The sequence below is a fragment of the Bombina bombina genome, chromosome 2, assembly GCF_027579735.1.
Source record: "Bombina bombina isolate aBomBom1 chromosome 2, aBomBom1.pri, whole genome shotgun sequence".
NCBI lineage: Eukaryota > Metazoa > Chordata > Amphibia > Anura > Bombinatoridae > Bombina > Bombina bombina.
Genome location: NC_069500.1, coordinates 300,542,549 through 300,561,650, shown reverse-complemented (window position 1 = coordinate 300,561,650; position 19,102 = coordinate 300,542,549). Strand labels below are relative to the sequence as shown.

General features: G+C 39.2%; 1 protein-coding gene across 3 annotated transcripts in view; it reads right to left on the bottom strand.

Moving 5' to 3' along the window:
* CSNK1G3 (casein kinase 1 gamma 3) overlaps window positions 1–19,102 on the bottom strand; it is a 659,666-nt gene that overhangs the window by 129,941 nt on the left and 510,623 nt on the right. For all 3 annotated transcript variants that reach the window (XM_053701616.1, XM_053701614.1, XM_053701615.1), the window contains exons 9-10: window positions 9,877–10,025; window positions 5,122–5,217 (exon numbers count right to left, since the gene is read on the bottom strand). In XM_053701616.1, the coding sequence (XP_053557591.1) occupies window positions 5,122–5,217; window positions 9,877–10,025 (245 nt within the window). The remainder of the gene's footprint in view (window positions 1–5,121; window positions 5,218–9,876; window positions 10,026–19,102) is intronic.

The window sequence follows — 19,102 nt, the reverse complement described above, 5'->3', positions numbered from 1 at the left end:
CGGTACCATTTAAAATAAACTTTTGCTTGTAGAAAATAAAAACTACAATTCTAACACCACATTCACTTTACCCTCCCGAGAGGGACCCTATTGCTTAGAGCCGGCAAAGAGAATGACTGGGGGGTGGAGCTAGAGGGGCAGCTATATGGACAGCTCTGCTGTGTGCTCTCTTTGCCACTTCCTGTTAGGAAGGAGAATATCCCACAAGTAAAGGATGAATCCGTGGGCTGGATACACCTTACAAGAGAAATAGACAACATTCATGGAAAACTGCTGCCATATAGGGCTCTGAACACGTGCACACTCCTGAGCTTACGTGTTTGCTTTTTAACATAATATACCAAAAGAAAGAAAATTTGATAATAGAAGTAAATTAAAAAGTTTTTTAAAATTGCATGCTTTATTGGAATAATGAAAGAAACATTTTGGGTTTCATGTCCCTTTAAGCCAGGCAGCTAAAGTAACAGCCGCAGCTTTCTGATACTTGCGAGGCCCAGAAATATTAACAAAAAGAGAAAAAGAAAGTCTGATCTCTTTTGTGGCCTCCACATAATAGAAGAGCTCTCACAACATTCAAATTGTGAAGAAGATGCTCCATAGAGTTTAAGGGGCTGGACAAAAAAAAAAAAAAGAAACCAGAAGATCAAAATTAATAGTATCTGTAGATACTACCTCAAGAAGGAAAGAATAGCTAGTATGAAAAATGAAGGATAAGAAAGATGAACGCTCAGAAACAAATAACTGATTTAATTCTCATCAAGCCATCATCCACATTCACTGTTAAAGGGAATACCAGTTTCCCAAGGAGGAATCATGCAAAAGAGTTAGATATACTGAAAGAATCAAATTCCATGACCAAAAGATTTAAAAAAAAATGGGACTATTCCAACAGAGCAATTTGAAATTGGTTCCAAAGAGTAAAAAAGCTATCTCAAATGGAAGTAGTAACAACTAAAAGGGATAACCAAACCATTCACTTAACACAATATAATGAGGGTTGGCATGAATTACAAAGTATACTCAAAAAGCATTGGTCAATGCTAATAACTGATAAGGACTTGACATATGTTATTGGAAGATATCTCCACATAACAGCTAGGCGTGTCACAAATATAAGGGACAACCTAGAACATAGGTTTTTTGAACGCCCAATGCCCTCTGAAAATTGGCTGTAAAGGAAGCAAAATGAAACAGGGTGTTACCCATGTAAACCATGAAAAGCCTGCAACCATATTGAGAGGGCAAAATACTTTTTCTCAGAAGAGGGGAGAGTGTACAAAATATGTTCAAAAATAACATGTAGATCAGAGGGTGCTATATATCTAGTGCGATATAGCTGCCCCCTCTAATGAAGAAAAAAAAAAAGGACTACTAGATATTCAAAATGAGGAAGAGACATTTAGCATAGCGCTACATTTTATGTCACATCATAATTCCTCAACACAATCCTTCAGATTTATAGGAACTGAGAAAGTCAGGACGGGGATTAGAGGTGGTTATAACATGAATCCAGAAGGATTTTTAACCTTGCCACCACCAGCCCTAATGGTCTAAATGAAAAGCTACTATATAGCCCATTTTTATAATCCCAACCCTGTCCTGTTACAGAGATTTATGAGTCAGCTAACTGAATTACTATGTGGATTATGTAACAGAACCAAGCACCAATGTTAATTGCGGTCTCTCTTTTTTCTTTCCTATAAACACAATTTTAGAGATAGGAAAATGTATTACATCTATCTAAGTCTAAAACTGAATATATTGTTACGTTGATTAATAAGTTACATGTAACACTGTTAAGAAACCATGGTTAAAATGTGTTAGTGTATTTTATTTATTATATGTACAGTGTATTATATTTATCGTTATTATTTTTGCAGAAACGAAATACAGCCAGTATTAACTGGTTGAGTATAGAAACAAAAATGCACCTGCGTTGTTTCAGGGAAGGAGGGACACAAGGTGCTCTCTATAAAAATATAACAGACTAAGTGTACTAAACAAGGCCTGATGAAGCCTTAGTACAATGTGAAACAATTGTTGTTTGTTTTGCTACAATCTACCCCGCCAGTGGAGCAATTCAGGTTGGCTGCATATTCCTTTGCGGTTTGTTATATTCCTAAAACATTGGAACAACCCTCATGACACATATCTACTCAAAACCTTTGCCCAGGTTGCGACTAGCCAGGTAGTTGCGCTGGTCCAGAATCTCGCCAGCTTGGATTGGCAGAGTGATCTGTCTACCGACCACGTGGAGATCCCGCCACCCAGCGTGGTTCAGTCGCTGGTGATAGACAGCAGGTACTGAGTAAAGCTGTATGATATGTAGTGAGATGAATATAAACATTGCAACAAGAAGCCTGTCTACAGATAAATCCGGAACAACCTTGACCATGCTGTGATTACCAACAGGAAGATCGGAGCATCTGTGAACAAGTTGCGTAAGATCAGATTGAGCCAAACATATACACATCTATCACTATAAAGAATGCGCTGAACTCAATCTAAAGGCACATACACGAACGGTATGTTACTGGGGTATTTTTGTATCTTTTTTTTTTTACATTTATTTATTAATTATTTCTTTGAATGTGTGAATTTAAATCATGTACATATACTCTTAGGATATAGCTCTTAAAACTATTAAATAAAAAGTGTTAAAGGATTAAAAGGTCCCTTTTCCTCTCTTTTACAATATATTCAATGTTATGTTTTAGGACCTTAGCACCGATAATATATCCAATTGCCTACCAATACTACCAGTGCATAATATTTTTGCATCTCCATTAATTATGATTAAAGTCGGAACAAAGGCCTGAAAATCTAGAATTTTAGTAATTTTCTTATGAAACAAAACAGAAAGTGATTAAATCTAACCCTTCAGAGCACAAGCTGACAAACCCTTATCCAGACCCTCCTGTGAACACAAACTCTAGGAATTCTGAAAGAATTCCAGTGATAACCTTTGTGAAAACAGCACGCAAAAAAAGGTTTTCCAGACCTTATGATAAATACGTTTGATAAGAGGTTTCCTAGTATGAATCAAGGTATCAATAACCTTGTCAGAAAAACCTCTCTGATACAGAGCTAAGCACTCAATTACCATGCCGTCAAATTCACAGTTTTGAAATTTTTATAAAAGAAAGGACCTTTAGAGAGAAGGTCCCTTCTTAGAGGAAGCCTCCAATACGGGCAACAAGGATATCTGATTAAGATGCGCAAACCAAATCCTTCGAGGCCAGGCCAGAGCAATATGAATTGCTGAGGCTTGTTACTGCTTGATTTTGGCTATCACTTTGGATAGTAACAGAACAAAAAGAAATTAGGATAGGGAACCACTAGGGCATCTGTCAAATTTGTCTGAGGGTCCAAAGACCTGGCACAAAATTGAGGCAGTTTGTGATTCAAGCGAGAGGCCATAAGAAATATCTCTGGCAGACTCCACATTTCACAATTAGGTTGAAAACTTCCTCATTCAGAAACCCTTCCCCTGGGTCATGAGACTGGCGACTGAGAAAGTCTGCCTCCAAATTATTCACACACTGAATGTGGATAGCGGAATTCATGCAATGATTGCTTTTGCACAGCTGAAGATTCAGAACACTTCCCTCAATGCTGAAGAACTGCAAGTTCCTCCCTGATGATTGCCACCGCTGTGACATTTGAAATGTACGTCTGGGGTTAGATGTAAAAATCGTATGTTCACAAGAGAATTACCTGGTATTTTGGGGCTGGACTGTCCTTATGGATGGGATCAGACTGATATACTCCAGGAAAGTTCTCTTCTATAAAAGGGGGAAAAGGGCAGTACCCTGTTAGCCAGTGTATTTAAAATAATAATAATATATTTTTGTAAGAAAATAACAAAAGCTTTCAGGACACTGAGGTCCTAGTAGTAAGGAGGGAAATTCCCAAATGTGAGGACTTGTGGACTCTGACCATCTGATAAAATAAATTGTTGTTTACCACAGCCCCTAGAAGTGCATACTGCACATTTCAGAACATAACCCTGTAATGTGCTCCACTATGACTACTAGACCTACTAAAGAAGCTTTCAAAGCTGTAATTTAAGAGGTGTGCTCCAAAGGACATAATCTATAGAACAGCAAACACAATAGCATGTACTTAAGTAATATATATATATATATATATATATATATATATATATATATATAGAAACTGCTGCTAAGATTGAAACATTAATTATCAATAAAACCACTTTAATATGGAAGTTGCCAAGAATGCACCTGAAGCACAAGAGATTCTGCAAACCGTTTACCTACTCCAAGTAAACCGTTCCTTGGATATTCTCACTGGCCTCTGAGTGAGAAAATTCCTATTGAAGCAAAGGTATTTCACTGCACCATGCTCAAATCCCAAATAAACAGAAACAAGGAAGAGGCTTGTAGAAGGGTGCATATATAAGGAACAAGGAGGATGTAACTATTCTAACTGGCTCAACATTATATACCCAGCCAGATACCTATTTATTTTTTTTACATTTATGAAAACTGAAAATATTTTTTTTTTATTGCTTGTGTTAAACATTTAAACACCAATACTAAATTAATCCTAATAGTTGACAAATTGATTTGTAACAAAAAGAGCCATCCAGAATACTGAATAACTAACCACACATTTCTTTAGGAGACAGAAAATATTTTTATTTAAAGTTACATGTAGAAATATTTAAAATGTGAGAAGCCAGAACCATAATTTAAGGAGCCAAGTCTCTTGGCCTCCCAGGACTCCTAAAGACAGACATTTAGTATAAATTAAATACTACCTCGGACACAAGAATAAAAAAAGTACATACAATCACATTGTAATGAATAGATGATGTAAAGCTAAAGCACAAAAAGAATCCTGCAGGAAATCACTCAGATGTCAGACAAAAATGAAAAATACAAGAAAACTACAAAAAAAATATATGAAAACTGTCTCAGAAGTTAGCTGCTGCCGAAACACAAAAACATCCATTGGTCACCAGGCTAGAGTGTTTTATGATCTAACAATTTAAAATTTTAACTTGCAATCATACATTTAATAATAGGATAGAGAAGTAGAATTTACAATGGTGAGATCACTGTGAATGTCTGCATTAATATTAAGCATTGTTACCTGATTTTTGGCTTGTTGAATCTTATCTCTATGTTGATGTGCTTCTCTGTTTGATGAAAGAGCTGGGTCTGCGTGAATGGAACCAACTGGCGTAGGCTAATATTAAAAACAAAAGGAAAAGAAAATATACCTAATGTGTGAGATGTGAGAATCAGAATACATTTAATTAAAAGGTTAGTTATAGAACAATCAAAATATTCCATTGATCATAAAACAAACAGTAAATGGTATGGTTTTATATAAATAAATACACATACATACACACACCTCTGGAGAAAAAAAAAAAAAAATCAGTCACAACTTTCATGTGTCTTGGCATGCATTCTCTCCACCAGTCTTTTACATTGCTGTTGGGTGACTTTTATGCCACTCCTGGCCCAAAAATTCAGGCAGCTCGGCTTTGTTTGATGGCTTTTTCAGATTGGTTCATGTCTTGACATTGGGCTGGCAATGATAGGGTCTTGATCTGGTGGTTCTCCATACACACATGGAATTACCTGGCTGTGTGGCATGGAGCAGTGTTCTTAGAGTTGGGGAACATGGTCAGAGCAGAAGGAAGCATGTTTTCTTCAGTGATAACCATGTTATGTGTTCATGTGTCCCTCACAAAGTTAAATCTGCCTGCCTTGCTAAAGTACCCCCAGATCTTCACCTAATTTCATAATGGGTGCGAGACACTGTGGATTGAAGGCCTCTCCAGGTCTCCGTCTAGATCAGGTGATGGGCAAAGCTGAAAATTGAACTCAGAAAAAGAGGACATGGAATTGGGTGGCTTTATCTTTGTGAAGTATGCATGAATCAAGCCACATATAAGGTTATCCTGGAAGAAAACTTGCTTCATTCTGCACTGACAATGTTCCTTAACTCTGACGATTGTTTTTTTTCTCCCATCAAGACAATGCTCCATACCACATAGCCAGGTCAATCAAGGTGTGAATGGAGGACCACCAGATCAAAACCCTATCATGGCCAGCCCAATCTCCTGAACCCAAATGAAAACCTCTGGAATGTGATCAAGAGGAAGATGGATGGTTACAAGCCACCAAACAAAGCAGAGCTGCTTGAAATGTTGCTCCACTAGTGGAATAAATTCATCCAACAGCAACCTGAAAGACTGGAGGAGAGCATATTCCTGTCATGGTGGCAAATCTGAGGAATTTTTTTTATGACTCCTGTAAATAGTGAAATGCAAATAGGCATCTTTAAGGCTATGATATATATATATATATATATATATATATATATATATATATATATATATATATATATACACATACACACATATATATATATAGACCATCCTGTACTAAATGGGAATATAATGCAAATAGTCGCTAATTTTGAAGGTTGGAACTTATAAAAAAAAACCACATTTATAAAAGTACCTTCTTTCGTTGGAACAATAAAAACATTTGAAAAGAATCCCTGATCCTGTTTCTTTAACCCCTTAATGACCGCAGCACTTTTCCATTTTCTGTCCGTTTGGGACCAAGGCTATTTTTACATTTTTGCGGTGTTTGTGTTTAGCTGTAATTTTCCTCTTACTCATTTACTGTACCCACACATATTATATACCGTTTTTCTCGCCATTAAATGGACTTTCAAAAGATACCATTATTTTCATCATATCTTATAATTTACTATAAAAAACATTATAAAATATGAAGGAAAAATGGAAAAAAACACACTTTTTCTAACTTTGACCCCCAAAATCTGTTACACATCTACAACCACCAATAAACACCCATGCTAAATAGTTTCTAAATTTTGTCCTGAGTTTAGAAATACCCAATGTTTACATCTTCTTTGCTTTTTTTGCAAGTTATAGGGCCATAAATACAAGTAGCACTTTGCTATTTCCAAACCACTTTTTTTCAAAATTAGCGCTAGTTACATTGGGACACTAATATCTTTCAGGAATCCCTGAATATCTATTGACATGTATATATTTTTTTTTAGAAGACATCCCAAAGTATTGATCTAGGCCCATTTTGGTATATTTCATGCCACTATTTCACCGCCAAATGCGATCAAATAAAAAAAATTGTTCACTTTTTCACAAATTTTTTCACAAACTTTAGGTTTCTCACTGAAATTATTTACAAACAACTTGTGCAATTATGGCATAAATGGTTGTAAATGCTTCTCTGGGATCCCCTTTGTTCAGAAATAGCAGACATATATGGCTTTGGCTTTGCTTTTTGGTAATTAGAAGGCTGCTAAATGCCACTGCGCACAATACGTGTATTATGCCCAGCATTGAAGGGGTTAATTAGGGAGCATGTAGGGAGCTTCTAGGGTTAATTTTAGCTTTAGTGTAGTGTAGTAGACAACCCCAAGTATTGATCTAGGCCCATTTTGGTATATTTCATGCCACCATTTCACCGCCAAATGCGATCAAAGTAAAAAAAAATGTTAATTTTTTCACAATTTTAGGTTTCTCACTGAAATTATTTACAAACAGCTTGTGCAATTATGGCACAAATGGTTGTAAATGCTTCTCTGGGATGCCCTTTGTTCAGAAATAGCAGACATATATGACTTTGGCGTTGCTTTATGGTAATTAGAAAGTCGCTAAATGCTGCTGCGCATCACACGTGTATTATGGCTAGCAGTGAAGGGGTTAATTAGGTAGTTTGTAGGGAGCTTGCAGGGTTAATTTTAGCTTTAGTGTAGAGATCAGCCTCCCACCTGACACATCCCACCCCCTGATCCCTCCCAAACAGCTCCCTTCTCTCCCCCACCCCACAATTGTCCCCGCCATCTTAAGTACTGGCAGAAAGTCTGCCAGTACTAAAATAAAAGTTTTTTTTTTTAAAGAAAAAAAAAAAAAAAAGCATATTTACATATGCTGTGTTTAGGATCCCCCCCTTAACCCCCAACCTCCCTGATCCCCCCCAAAACAGCTCTCTACGCCTCCCTCTCAGCCTTATTGGGGGCCATCTTGGGTACTGGCAGCTGTCTGCCAGTACCCATTTTGAACAATCAACTGTTTATTATTATTTTTTTTTAATTTCTGTAGTGTAGCTCAATCGCCCCCCACCCCCCCACCACCTAAATCACACAAGGGCTTTTTTATTTGTCCCACTTTGTGTTTTGGGGACACATTTTTTCCGTAGTGTAGCGGTTCCCACCCGCTCCCTCCCCGTGCACGCGCCCGCCCCCCCCCCCCCCGGGCACGTGCGCACGCCCCCGCGCGCCCCCCGGACTCCCCCGCCCACGATCCCGCCCCCCTCCACATGACCAGGGCCATCGATGGCCGCCACCCACCTCCCATACCGGCTCCCACCCACCAACGATACCGGCCATCGATGTCCGGTGCAGAGAGGGCCACAGAGTGGCTCTCTCTGCATCGGATGGCCGTGAAAGGTTATTGCAGGATGCCTCCATATCGAGGCATCACTGCAATAACCGGAAAGCAGCTGGAAGCGAGCAGGATCGCTTCCAGCTGCTTTCCACACTGAGGACGTGCAGGGTACGTTCTCAGGCATTAACTGCCTTTTTTCTGAGGACGTACCCTGCACGTCCTCAGTCGTTAAGGGGTTAAGCAGACCAGAGTAATCACTCCTATGGCTTCTAGGTCTGTTACACATACCAAGAAAGCTCTAGCCTTCAAAGGCTATTCGTTACCTCTGAGAAATTGTGTTCAGTACCCAATGATCTGGAACAGTTATTTTCCTCAAGTCTCCAGAAAAAAAGTTCAGTGTGCCCCCCACCAGAACAGAGTCTAGATTGGGGGCCTCACCTTCATGGAGAATGAACAGGATTTTTGTTCTGGTTCGAACCAGGTTTCAACAAGGATTTGGAGGTCTGACTTTGAGATACACTGAAGAGGATGAATTTTGCACGTTGGAGTTACAAAAAGAGTGAAATCATCCAGCGGACTTGACCCTGACCTTAGCTTTGTTGTGTTGTGGAAGGAAAGCTCCATTACCTCTTGTGACTGCAGCATTGAGACCAGGTCCAAACAATATCTTTTCTTGATATAGTATCAAAAGTAATCTGCTTTTAGATACTATATCAGGAAACCATAACTTGATCCATGAGGCTCTTCTAACCAGAACAGTTAGAGCAGCACTTTGTGCATTAAGGAAAGTTATTTCAACAGCTATAGTGAACTACTGTAGAAGTTGTCCCCTATGATTTCTAGTTAAACCTCAATGAAAAGAGCAAAAGTGCCAGTCACCCTGTTCTTAAAGTGAAAGATGTCTCTCCAGTGGGTGTTGTTTAATTTCCAGCTGAACTACTGTCCTTTGTCCATGAGGCAATATAAAGGACTATAATGGGTATCAGACTCATTATAGAACCCTCCTCTATGAAGTTAAAAATCAAAGGAGTTCACCTTTTATGGAGGCAATTTTTTTTTATATAATTAACTGAATACAGTAGGGGATTGCTGAGAGTATTGGTTGGAGCAAAGCTCTGGAATGTAGGCCATTTTCTCATGGAATCTCACCATGTTATGAAAGAAAACAACAACAAAAACAAAAAATTTGTCTGAAAAACCATAGAACAGAAAAGAGAGCACCAAAGAGATATTAAATTCAAAATGCAAGGAATGTAGTAAACACTTTAAAAACATTTATTTTGTAAGTAATTTTGTAGCAATTAAGTGTTTATATTATTCTTATACATGAAATGTAACTTTAATGTTCCTTTAATCAATTTCTCCATAGTCCATTATAATTCCATAAAATATGAAATGGTACATATGTTACATTAAACACTACATTTGAAATAAATGTAACTGCTTACCAGTTGTTTTCCAATCCAGTCATATTCGTAATCGAACATATATCCCTTCCGATCAAACAAATCTGTAAAAAGTTTTCTTAAGTAGTCATAGTCAGGCTTCTCAAAAAAATCTAGTCTTCTTACATACCGCAAATATGTAGCCATCTCTTCTACAAAAAAACAGAACACAAAAGGGAAGAAAAGCTTGATAAGTCTTCTAATATTCCCCTTCAAGTTATAAAAATAATATTCTTTATCTAGTATAGCCACTTCCCTCATTGAAAGCGGTTTGGCATACAGATTCACAGTAAAATAACACATTTGTAGATTTGGGGTGTTGTAATGTGACCTTCAGTCACAATATATATTTGGGTCTTTTTTACAATATGGAGGTACAATGAGCTGATAATATGTATTATCTGTCATAAGACAGATAAGTATTAGCTTACAACGAGGTATAATTTTGTAAAAAAACATAATTTATGCTTACCTGATAAATTTATTTCTCTTGTAGTGTGTTCAGTCCACGGGTCATCCATTACTTATGGGATATATTCTCCTTCCCAACAGGAAGTTGCAAGAGGATCACCCAAGCAGAGCTGCTATATAGCTCCTCCCCTCACATGTCATATTCAGTCATTCGACCAAAACCAGACGAGAAAGGAGAAACTATAAGGTGCAGTGGTGACTGGAGTTATAATTTTAAAATTTAGAACCTGCCTTAAAAAAAGACAGGGCTGGCCGTGGACTGAACACACTACAAGAGAAATAAATTTATCAGGTAAGCATAAATTATGTTTTCTCTTGTTAAGTGTGTTCAGTCCACGGGTCATCCATTACTTATGGGATACCAATACCAAAGCTAAGTACACAGATGATGGGAGGGACAAGGCAGGAACATTAAACAGAAGGAACCACTGCCTGTAGAACCTTTCTCCCAAAACCAGCCTCCGAAGAAGCGAAAGTGTCAAATTTGTAAAATTTGGAAAAAGTATGAAGTGAAGACCAAGTTGCAGCCTTGCAAATCTGTTCAACAGAGGCCTCATTCTTAAAGTCCCAGGTGGAAGCCACAGCTCTAGTGGAATGAGCTGTAATTCTTTCAGGAGGCTGCTGTCCAGCAGTCTCATAGGCTAAACGTATTATGCTATGAAGCCAAAAAGAGAGAGAGGTAGCCGAAGCCTTTTGACCTCTCCTCTGTCCAGAGTAAACGACAAACAGAGAAGAAGTTTGTCTAAAATCTTTAGTTGCCTGTAAGTAGAACTTCAGAGCACGGACCACGTCTAGATTATGCAAAAGACGTTCCTTCTTTGAAGAAGGATTAGGACATAATGATGGAACAACAATCTCTTGATTGATATTCCTGTTAGAAACAACCTTAGGTAAAAACCCAGGTTTAGTACGCAGAACTACCTTATCTGAATGAAAGATCAGATAAGGAGAATCACAATGTAAGGCAGATAACTCAGATACTCTTCGAGCCGAGGAAATAGCCATCAAAAACAAAACTTTCCAAGATAAAAGCTTAATATCAATGGAATGAAGGGGTTCAAACAGAACACCCTGAAGAACTTTAAGAACCAAGTTTAAGCTCCACGGAGGAGCAACAGCTTTAAACACAGGCTTAATTCTAGCCAAAGCCTGACAAAAGGCCTGGACGTCTGGATGCTCCGCCAGACGTTTGTGTAAAAGAATAGACAGAGCTGAAATCTGTCCCTTTAGCGAACTAGCGGATAAACCCTTTTCTAAACCCTCTTGTAGAAAAGCTAATATCCTAGGAATCCTAACCTTACTCCATTAGTAACTCTTGGATTCGCACCAATATAAATATTTACGCCATATCTTATGGTAAATTTTTCTTGTCACAGGTTTCCGAGCCTGTATTAATGTATCAATAACCAAATCCGAAAACCCACGCTTTGATAGAATCAAGCGTTCAATTTCCAGGCAGTCAGCCTCAGAGAAATTAGGTTTGGATGGTTGAAAGGACCCTGAATTAGAAGGTCCTGCCTCAGAGGAAGAGACCATGGTGAACAGGACGACATGTCCACTAGGTCTGCATACCAGGTCCTGCGTGGCCACGCAGGCGCTATCAGAATTACTGATGCCCTCTCCTGTTTGATCCTGGCAATCAGCCGAGGTAGCAACGGAAAAGGTGGAAACACATAAGCTATGTTGAAAACCCAAGGGGCTGCTATTGCATCTACCAGCACCGCTCCCGGGTCCCTGGACCTGGATCCGTAACAAGGAAGCTTCGCGTTCTGCCGAGATGCTATGAGATCCAGATCCGGTTTGCCCCAACGACGAATCAGTTGAGCAAATACCTCCGGGTGAAGTTCCCACTCTCCCGGATGAAAAGTCTGGCGACTTAGGAAATCCGCCTCCCAGTTCTCTACGCCTGGGGTGAGACTCAGCCCAGTGAATTATCTTCGAGACTTCCAACATCGCTAGGGAACTCCTGGTTCCCCCTTGATGATTGATGTAAGCCACAGTCGTGATATTGTCCGACTGAAATCTGATGAACCTCAGCTTTGCTAACTGAGGCCAAGCCAGAAGAGCATTGAATATTGCTCTTAATTCTATAATGTTTATTGGGAGGAGTTTCTCCTCCTGAGTCCACGATCCCTGAGCCTTCAGGAAAATCCAGACTGCTCCCCAGCCTAGAAGGCTGGCATCCGTTGTTACAATCGTCCAATCTGGCCTGCGAAAGGTCATTCCTTTGGACAGATGAACCGGTGACAACCACCAGAGAAGAGAATCTCTGGTCTCCTGGTCCAGATTTAGCAAAGGGGACAGATCTGAGTAATCCCCGTTCCATTGACTGAGCATGCATAGTTGCAGCGGTCTGAGATGCAGGCACGCAAATGGCACTATGTCCATTGCCGCTACCATTAAGCCGATTACCTCCATGCACTGAGCTACCGATGGGCTTGGAATGGAATGAAGGACACGGCAAGCATTGAGAATCTTTGATAACCTGGACTCCGTCAGGTAAATCTTCATCTCTACAGAATCTATAAGAGTCCCTAGAAAAGGAACCCGTGTGAGTGGTAACAGAGAACTCTTTTCCACGTTCACTTTCCACCCATGCGACCTCAGAAATGCTAGAACTATCTCTGTATGAGACTTTGCATTCTGAAAACTTGACGCTTGTATCAGAATGTCGTCTAGGTACGGAGCCACCGCTATGCCTCGTGGTCTTAGTACCGCCAGAAGTGAGCCCAGAACCTTTGTAAAAATTCTCGGGGCCATGGCTAACCCGAAGGGAAGAGCCACAAACTGGTAATGCCTGTCTAGAAAGGCAAACCTCAGGTACCGATAATGATCTTTGTGAATCGGTATATGAAGGTAAGCATCCTTTAAGTCCACCGTGGTCATATATTGACCCTCTTGGATCATGGGTAGGATGGTTCGAATGGTTTCCATCTTGAACGATGGTACCCTTAGGAATTTGTTTAAGATCTTTAAGTCCAAGATTGGTCTGAAGGTTCCCTCTTTTTTGGGAACCACAAATAGATTTGAGTAAAATCCTTGTCCCTGTTCCGATCGCGGAACTGAGTGGATCACCCCCATGATTAAGAGGTCTTGTACACATTGTAGAAATGCCTCTCTCTTTACTAGGTTTGTCGATAACCTCGAAAGATGGAACCTCCCTTGTGGAGGAGAGGATTTGAAATCCAGAAGGTATCCCTGAGATATAATCTTTAACGTCCAGGGATCCTGCACATCTCTTGCCCAAGCCTGGGCAAAGAGAGAAAGTCTGCCCCCCACTAAATCCGTCTCTGGATAGGGGGCCCTGACTTCATGCTGTCTTAGGGGCGGGAGTAGGCTTTCTGGCCTGCTTGCCCTTGTTCCATGACTGGTTGCCTTTCCAACCTTGTCTGTAACGAGCAGTAGTTCCTTCCTGTTTTGGAGCGGAGGAAGTCGATGCTGCTCCTGCCTTGAAGTTACGAAAGGCACGAAAATTAGACTGTTTGGCCTTTGGTTTGGCCCTGTCCTGAGGAAGGGCGTGGCCCTTACCTCGCGTAATGTCAGCAATAATTTCCTTCAAGCCGGGCCCGAATAAGGTCTGCCCTTTGAAAGGAATGTTAAGTAGCTTAGACTTGGAAGTTACATCCGCTGACCAGGATTTAAGCCAGAGCGCTCTGCGCGCCTGTATGGCGAATCCGGAATTTTTAGCCGTAAGTTTGGTTAGATGTACTACGGCATCTGAAACAAACGCATTAGCTTGCTTAAGGCTTCTAACTTTGCTCAAGGCCTCATCCAACGGCTCTGTGCGAATCGCCTCTTCCAGAGACTCAAACCAGAATGCCGCTGCAGCCGTGACAGGCGCAATCCATGCAAGAGGCTGCAATATAAAACCCTGTTGAACAAACATTTTCTTAAGATAACCCTCTAATTTTTTATCCATTGGATCTGAGAAAGCACAGCTATCCTCCACCGGGATAGTGGTACGCTTGGCTAACGTAGAAACTGCTCCCTCCACCTTAGGGACCGTCTGCCATAAGTCTCGTGTGGTGGCGTCTATAGGGAACATTTTTCTAAATATCGGGGGAGGGGAAAAAGGCACACCAGGTCTATCCCACTCCTTACTGATAATTTCTGTAAGTCTTTTTGGTATAGGAAAAACGTCAGTACACACCGGTACCGCATAGTATCTATCCAACCTACACAATTTCTCTGGAATTGCCACCGTGTCGCAATCATTCAGAGCCGCTAATACCTCCCCTAGTAACACATGGAGGTTCTCAAGCTTAAATTTAAAATTTGAAATTTCTGAATCCGGTCTCCCCGAATCAGAACCGTCACCGACAGAATGAAGCTCACCATCCTCATGTTCTGCAAGTTGTGACGCAGTATCAGACATGGCTCTCGTGTCATCAGCGCGCTCTGTCCTTAACCCAGAGCTATCGCGTTTGCCCCTTAATTCGGGCATATTATATAATACTTTTTTCGTAACATTAGCCATATCATGTAAAGTGATTTGTAAGGGCCTAGATGTACTAGGTGATAGCTTCTTTATCGGTACAGATTGACTTTTATTCAAAGCAATATCAATACAATTGGTACACATCGTTCTATTGGGCTCCACATTGGCTTTTGAACATGATGAACAAACAGTTTCCTCTGAATCAGACATGTTTAAAACAGACTTAGCAATGAAACTAACAAGCTTGGAAATCACTTTCAATAAGTTTTACAAGCAATATAAAAAACGCTGCAGCGCTTCAAAAATACAGATATAATTAAACAATTCTTAACAAGAACTGTACTATTAGCAGAGGATTGCACCCATTAGCAAAAGGATGATTAACCCCTCGATACCCAAAACGGATAAAACAAATATCAATTAAGATTTAACGCTTTTAATCACAGTCAGCACACTGTTACAGATCTGCTGTGACTGATTACCTCCCTCACAAATGAAATTTGCAGACCCCTGAGCTCTCTAGAGACGTCCTGGATCAAGGAGGAAGAAGCAGAAAGACTGTGCAATAATTTTAACTGCGCAACAAGGCGCTAAAACAAGGGGCCTCCCACTCCAATCACAACAGTGGGAGCCCTGATATAACGGTTTCCATGCAGAAAATTATGTTAGCCATGTGGAAAAAATCATGCCCAAAGCGATTTATCACCAAAGTACCTCACAAAAAACGAATAACATGCCAGTAAACGTTTTATTAAAAAACAACATTTTTCAATGTCATGCAAAACTATCACTAAGCCTGCTACCAGTCACTACCACTGCAGAGAAGGCTTAAGTATTATTTCAGTGTTAACAGTATTTTCTCAGTCAAATTCTAGTCCCTAGAATATAACTCTACTGCGCATACATTTATCAGCCTGATACCAGTTGCTACTACTGCATTTAAGGCTGTACTTACATCATACGGTAACAGCAGTATTTTCTTAGTCAATTCCATTCCCAGAAAATAAAGTACCGCACATACCTCATTTGCAGAGGACACTGCATGCTATTCCCAGTCTGAAGTTACCCCACTCCTCAGAATGTCGAGAACAGCCAGTGGATCTTAGTTACGCCTGCTAAGATCATAGATAAAAAAACCCAGGCAGTTTCTTCTTCCAAATACTGCCTGAGATAGAAAAACAGCACACTCCGGTGCCATTTAAAATAACAAACTTTTGATTGAAGAATAGTTAATAGTTAATAGTTAAGTAAAAACTCCAGCTCCTCTCGCGACCTCCTTCTTTGTTGAGGGTTGCAAGAGAATGACTGGGTATGACATGTGAGGGGAGGAGCTATATAGCAGCTCTGCTTGGGTGATCCTCTTGCAACTTCCTGTTGGGAAGGAGAATATATCCCATAAGTAATGGATGACCCGTGGACTGAACACACTTAACAAGAGAAAGTAACCATATTTATTAGTAATTTTATATATATATATATATATATATATATATATATATACACTATATTTTAGTAGCTGCTGTGGTGTTTGATTTATAGCATTGACCTATTGATATTCTGTACAGTTATTCACATATATGATGATGTAGAGTAGTTACCGTGACAACTATTCTGATGGATTTGGTTTTCTTTTTCATAAGCGTTTTATGATTTAAAGACAGAATATTCACTGACTGGTCTAAATACAGAGTATTTTTGTACATTCAATAAATAGAGCTCCAAAAAAGTGTAGCTGTGGTTACAAAAATGTTCACCCATTTTTACCTGATGAAGACCATAAGTGCTATGAAAGCTTGCAAATCTATTAACTATTAGTTAGCTATTAAATATATCCCCTGTACATCACTTTTGTTATTTTCTTACAATTGGAATTTTAATTTCTTTGTACCATTGTCAAATATTGTATGTTATTGCCATTCATATGAATATATTCTTCACACACCATATGTGTATGCATTTTAAAAACTGCTGTGACACACTATAGAATTGATTAAGAGAGTGATGCCCTACCACATGTTAGTTGCACTTATCTTTTAGACATTAACACCTGAAATTAATTTTATTAAACTGATCCTGCTAGTGCTTCTTCTGGCACTTGTGGTTAGGGTCTTTGAAGGAGGACATGTATCCACAATTTAAGCAAAGCTTAACCAGGAATGACATACCACAAAAAGAAAAAAAACACAGTTGAAAGACAAATGACAAAGTGTGGCCTTAACAGGAAAGTAGTGCTCTCTAAATTACTTCTCTGTTGGGAAAAAATTTGACTAAAAAAAGGTTTAGCATGGGCCAAACAATACAGTATTTTCAAAATGCATGACTATAAAAAATGTCCTGTTTACTGACTAATCAAAATTTGACATTTTTGGTTGCAATTGCATAATTACATGTGAGGATATAGCAAAATGAGAGCATAACATTTCAGAAAAAAAAAACAAAGGATTATGAAGGAAGAGGGAGGGATAGGGCCCTACACTACAAAAAAATATTAACTAGAGGGGGGCCCTACAGTACAGAAAAAAAAGCATGTTCTGCTTTAAGATTTAGTGATGCAACCCTTCGTGGCTATGTCTGCGATGACACTAACGCACAATTTGTCAGTGGGAGACAGGAGCGGTTGGTAGCCGCCCACACTAGGTTCTCGGCGTGTTGCAAGACACGCTATCGATGGCACACCATTTCAGGAGTTTAGAATATGCAGTAGCTGAATCACAACCTAGAGAGCCTAGTGGTGTCAGTATGTCGATAAGGTAGGATGCATTAACAACATTATTTATATAATATAGACTCGATGGAAGAGCGATACAATAAGAGCAGTAAGATTATACTGCTTGGGTGTACAAGTGTAAGATCAGAAATGGGTGAGAGTTGCATTGGTAATGTCAAACGTTTTATTGACAGAGTAATTAAAAACATGAATTGAGACAGCTATAGGAGTTAATACAAATGTGATGATGTGTGATAAGTTAACATTGTTTCCTAAAGTTTGAAAAAAACACCAGGTGTCTCCATCAATGTGAGAGGGGATGTAAATTCCCAAGTTATTGCTGTTATATGATTAATATTAACACTTATACTGCCCTGAAACAATGTTTGCAATTTTATGTTTTATTTATATGTTAATGTTGAAATGATGTATTTTTTTTTTATTGGTTATTATGTTTATAGACGGTCCTTCTTTGATGATGGGGAGGGGACACACAAACACCTGTTAAATGGTTTGCTGTACTTGTGTGTGTCTATATATACACATTATATATATATATATATATATATTTATATATATTATATATAGGATATAAAAAGTCTACACACCCCTGTTAAAATGTCAGGTTTCTGTGATGTAAAAAAATTAGACAAAGATAAATCATTTCAGAGCTTTTTCCACCTTTAATGTTACCTATAAACTGTACAACTCAATTGCAAAACAAACTAAAATCTTTTAGGTGGAGGGAAGTAGAAATTAAAAACTAAAACAATATGGTTGCATACGTGTGCACACCCTTAAACTAATACTTTGTTGAAGCACCCTTTGATTTTATTACAGCACTCAGTCTTTTTGGGTATGAGTTTTTCAGCATGGTACATTTTGACTTGGCAAGATTTGCCCACTCTTCTTTTCAAAAACACTCCAAATCTGTCAGATTGTGAGGGCGTCTCTTGCACAGCACACTTAAGATCACCCCACAGATTTTCGATTGGATTCCGGTCTGGGCTCTGGCTGGGCCATTCCAAAACTTTAATCTTCTTCTGGTGAAGCCATTCCTTTGTTGATTTAGATGTATGCTTGTGGGGGGCATTGTCATGCATAAAGATGAAGTTCCTCTTCATGTTCAGCTTTCTAGCAGAAGCCTGAAGGTTTTGTGCCAATATTGTCTGGTATTTGGAACTGTTCATAATTCCCTCTACCTTGAATAAGGCCCCAGTTCCAGCTGAAGATAAACAGACCCAAAACATGATGCTGCCACCAAAATGCTTCACTGTGGGTGTGGTGTTCTTTTGGTTATATGCAGTGTTGTTGTTTTTGCTCTGAACATATCTTTTGGAATTATGGCCAAAAAGTTTAATCTTGGTTTCATCAAACCAGAACACCTTTTGCGACATGCTTTTGGGAGACTTCAGATTTGTTTTTTCAAAATTTAGCTGGGCTTGGATGTTTTTTTTTAGTAAGAAAAGGCTTCCGTCTTACCACTCTACCAAATGGTTTTCTGTACTTGTGTGTGTCTATATATACACATTATATATATATATTTATATATATATATTATATATAGGATATAAAAAGTCTACACACCCCTGTTAAAATGTCAAGTTTCTGTG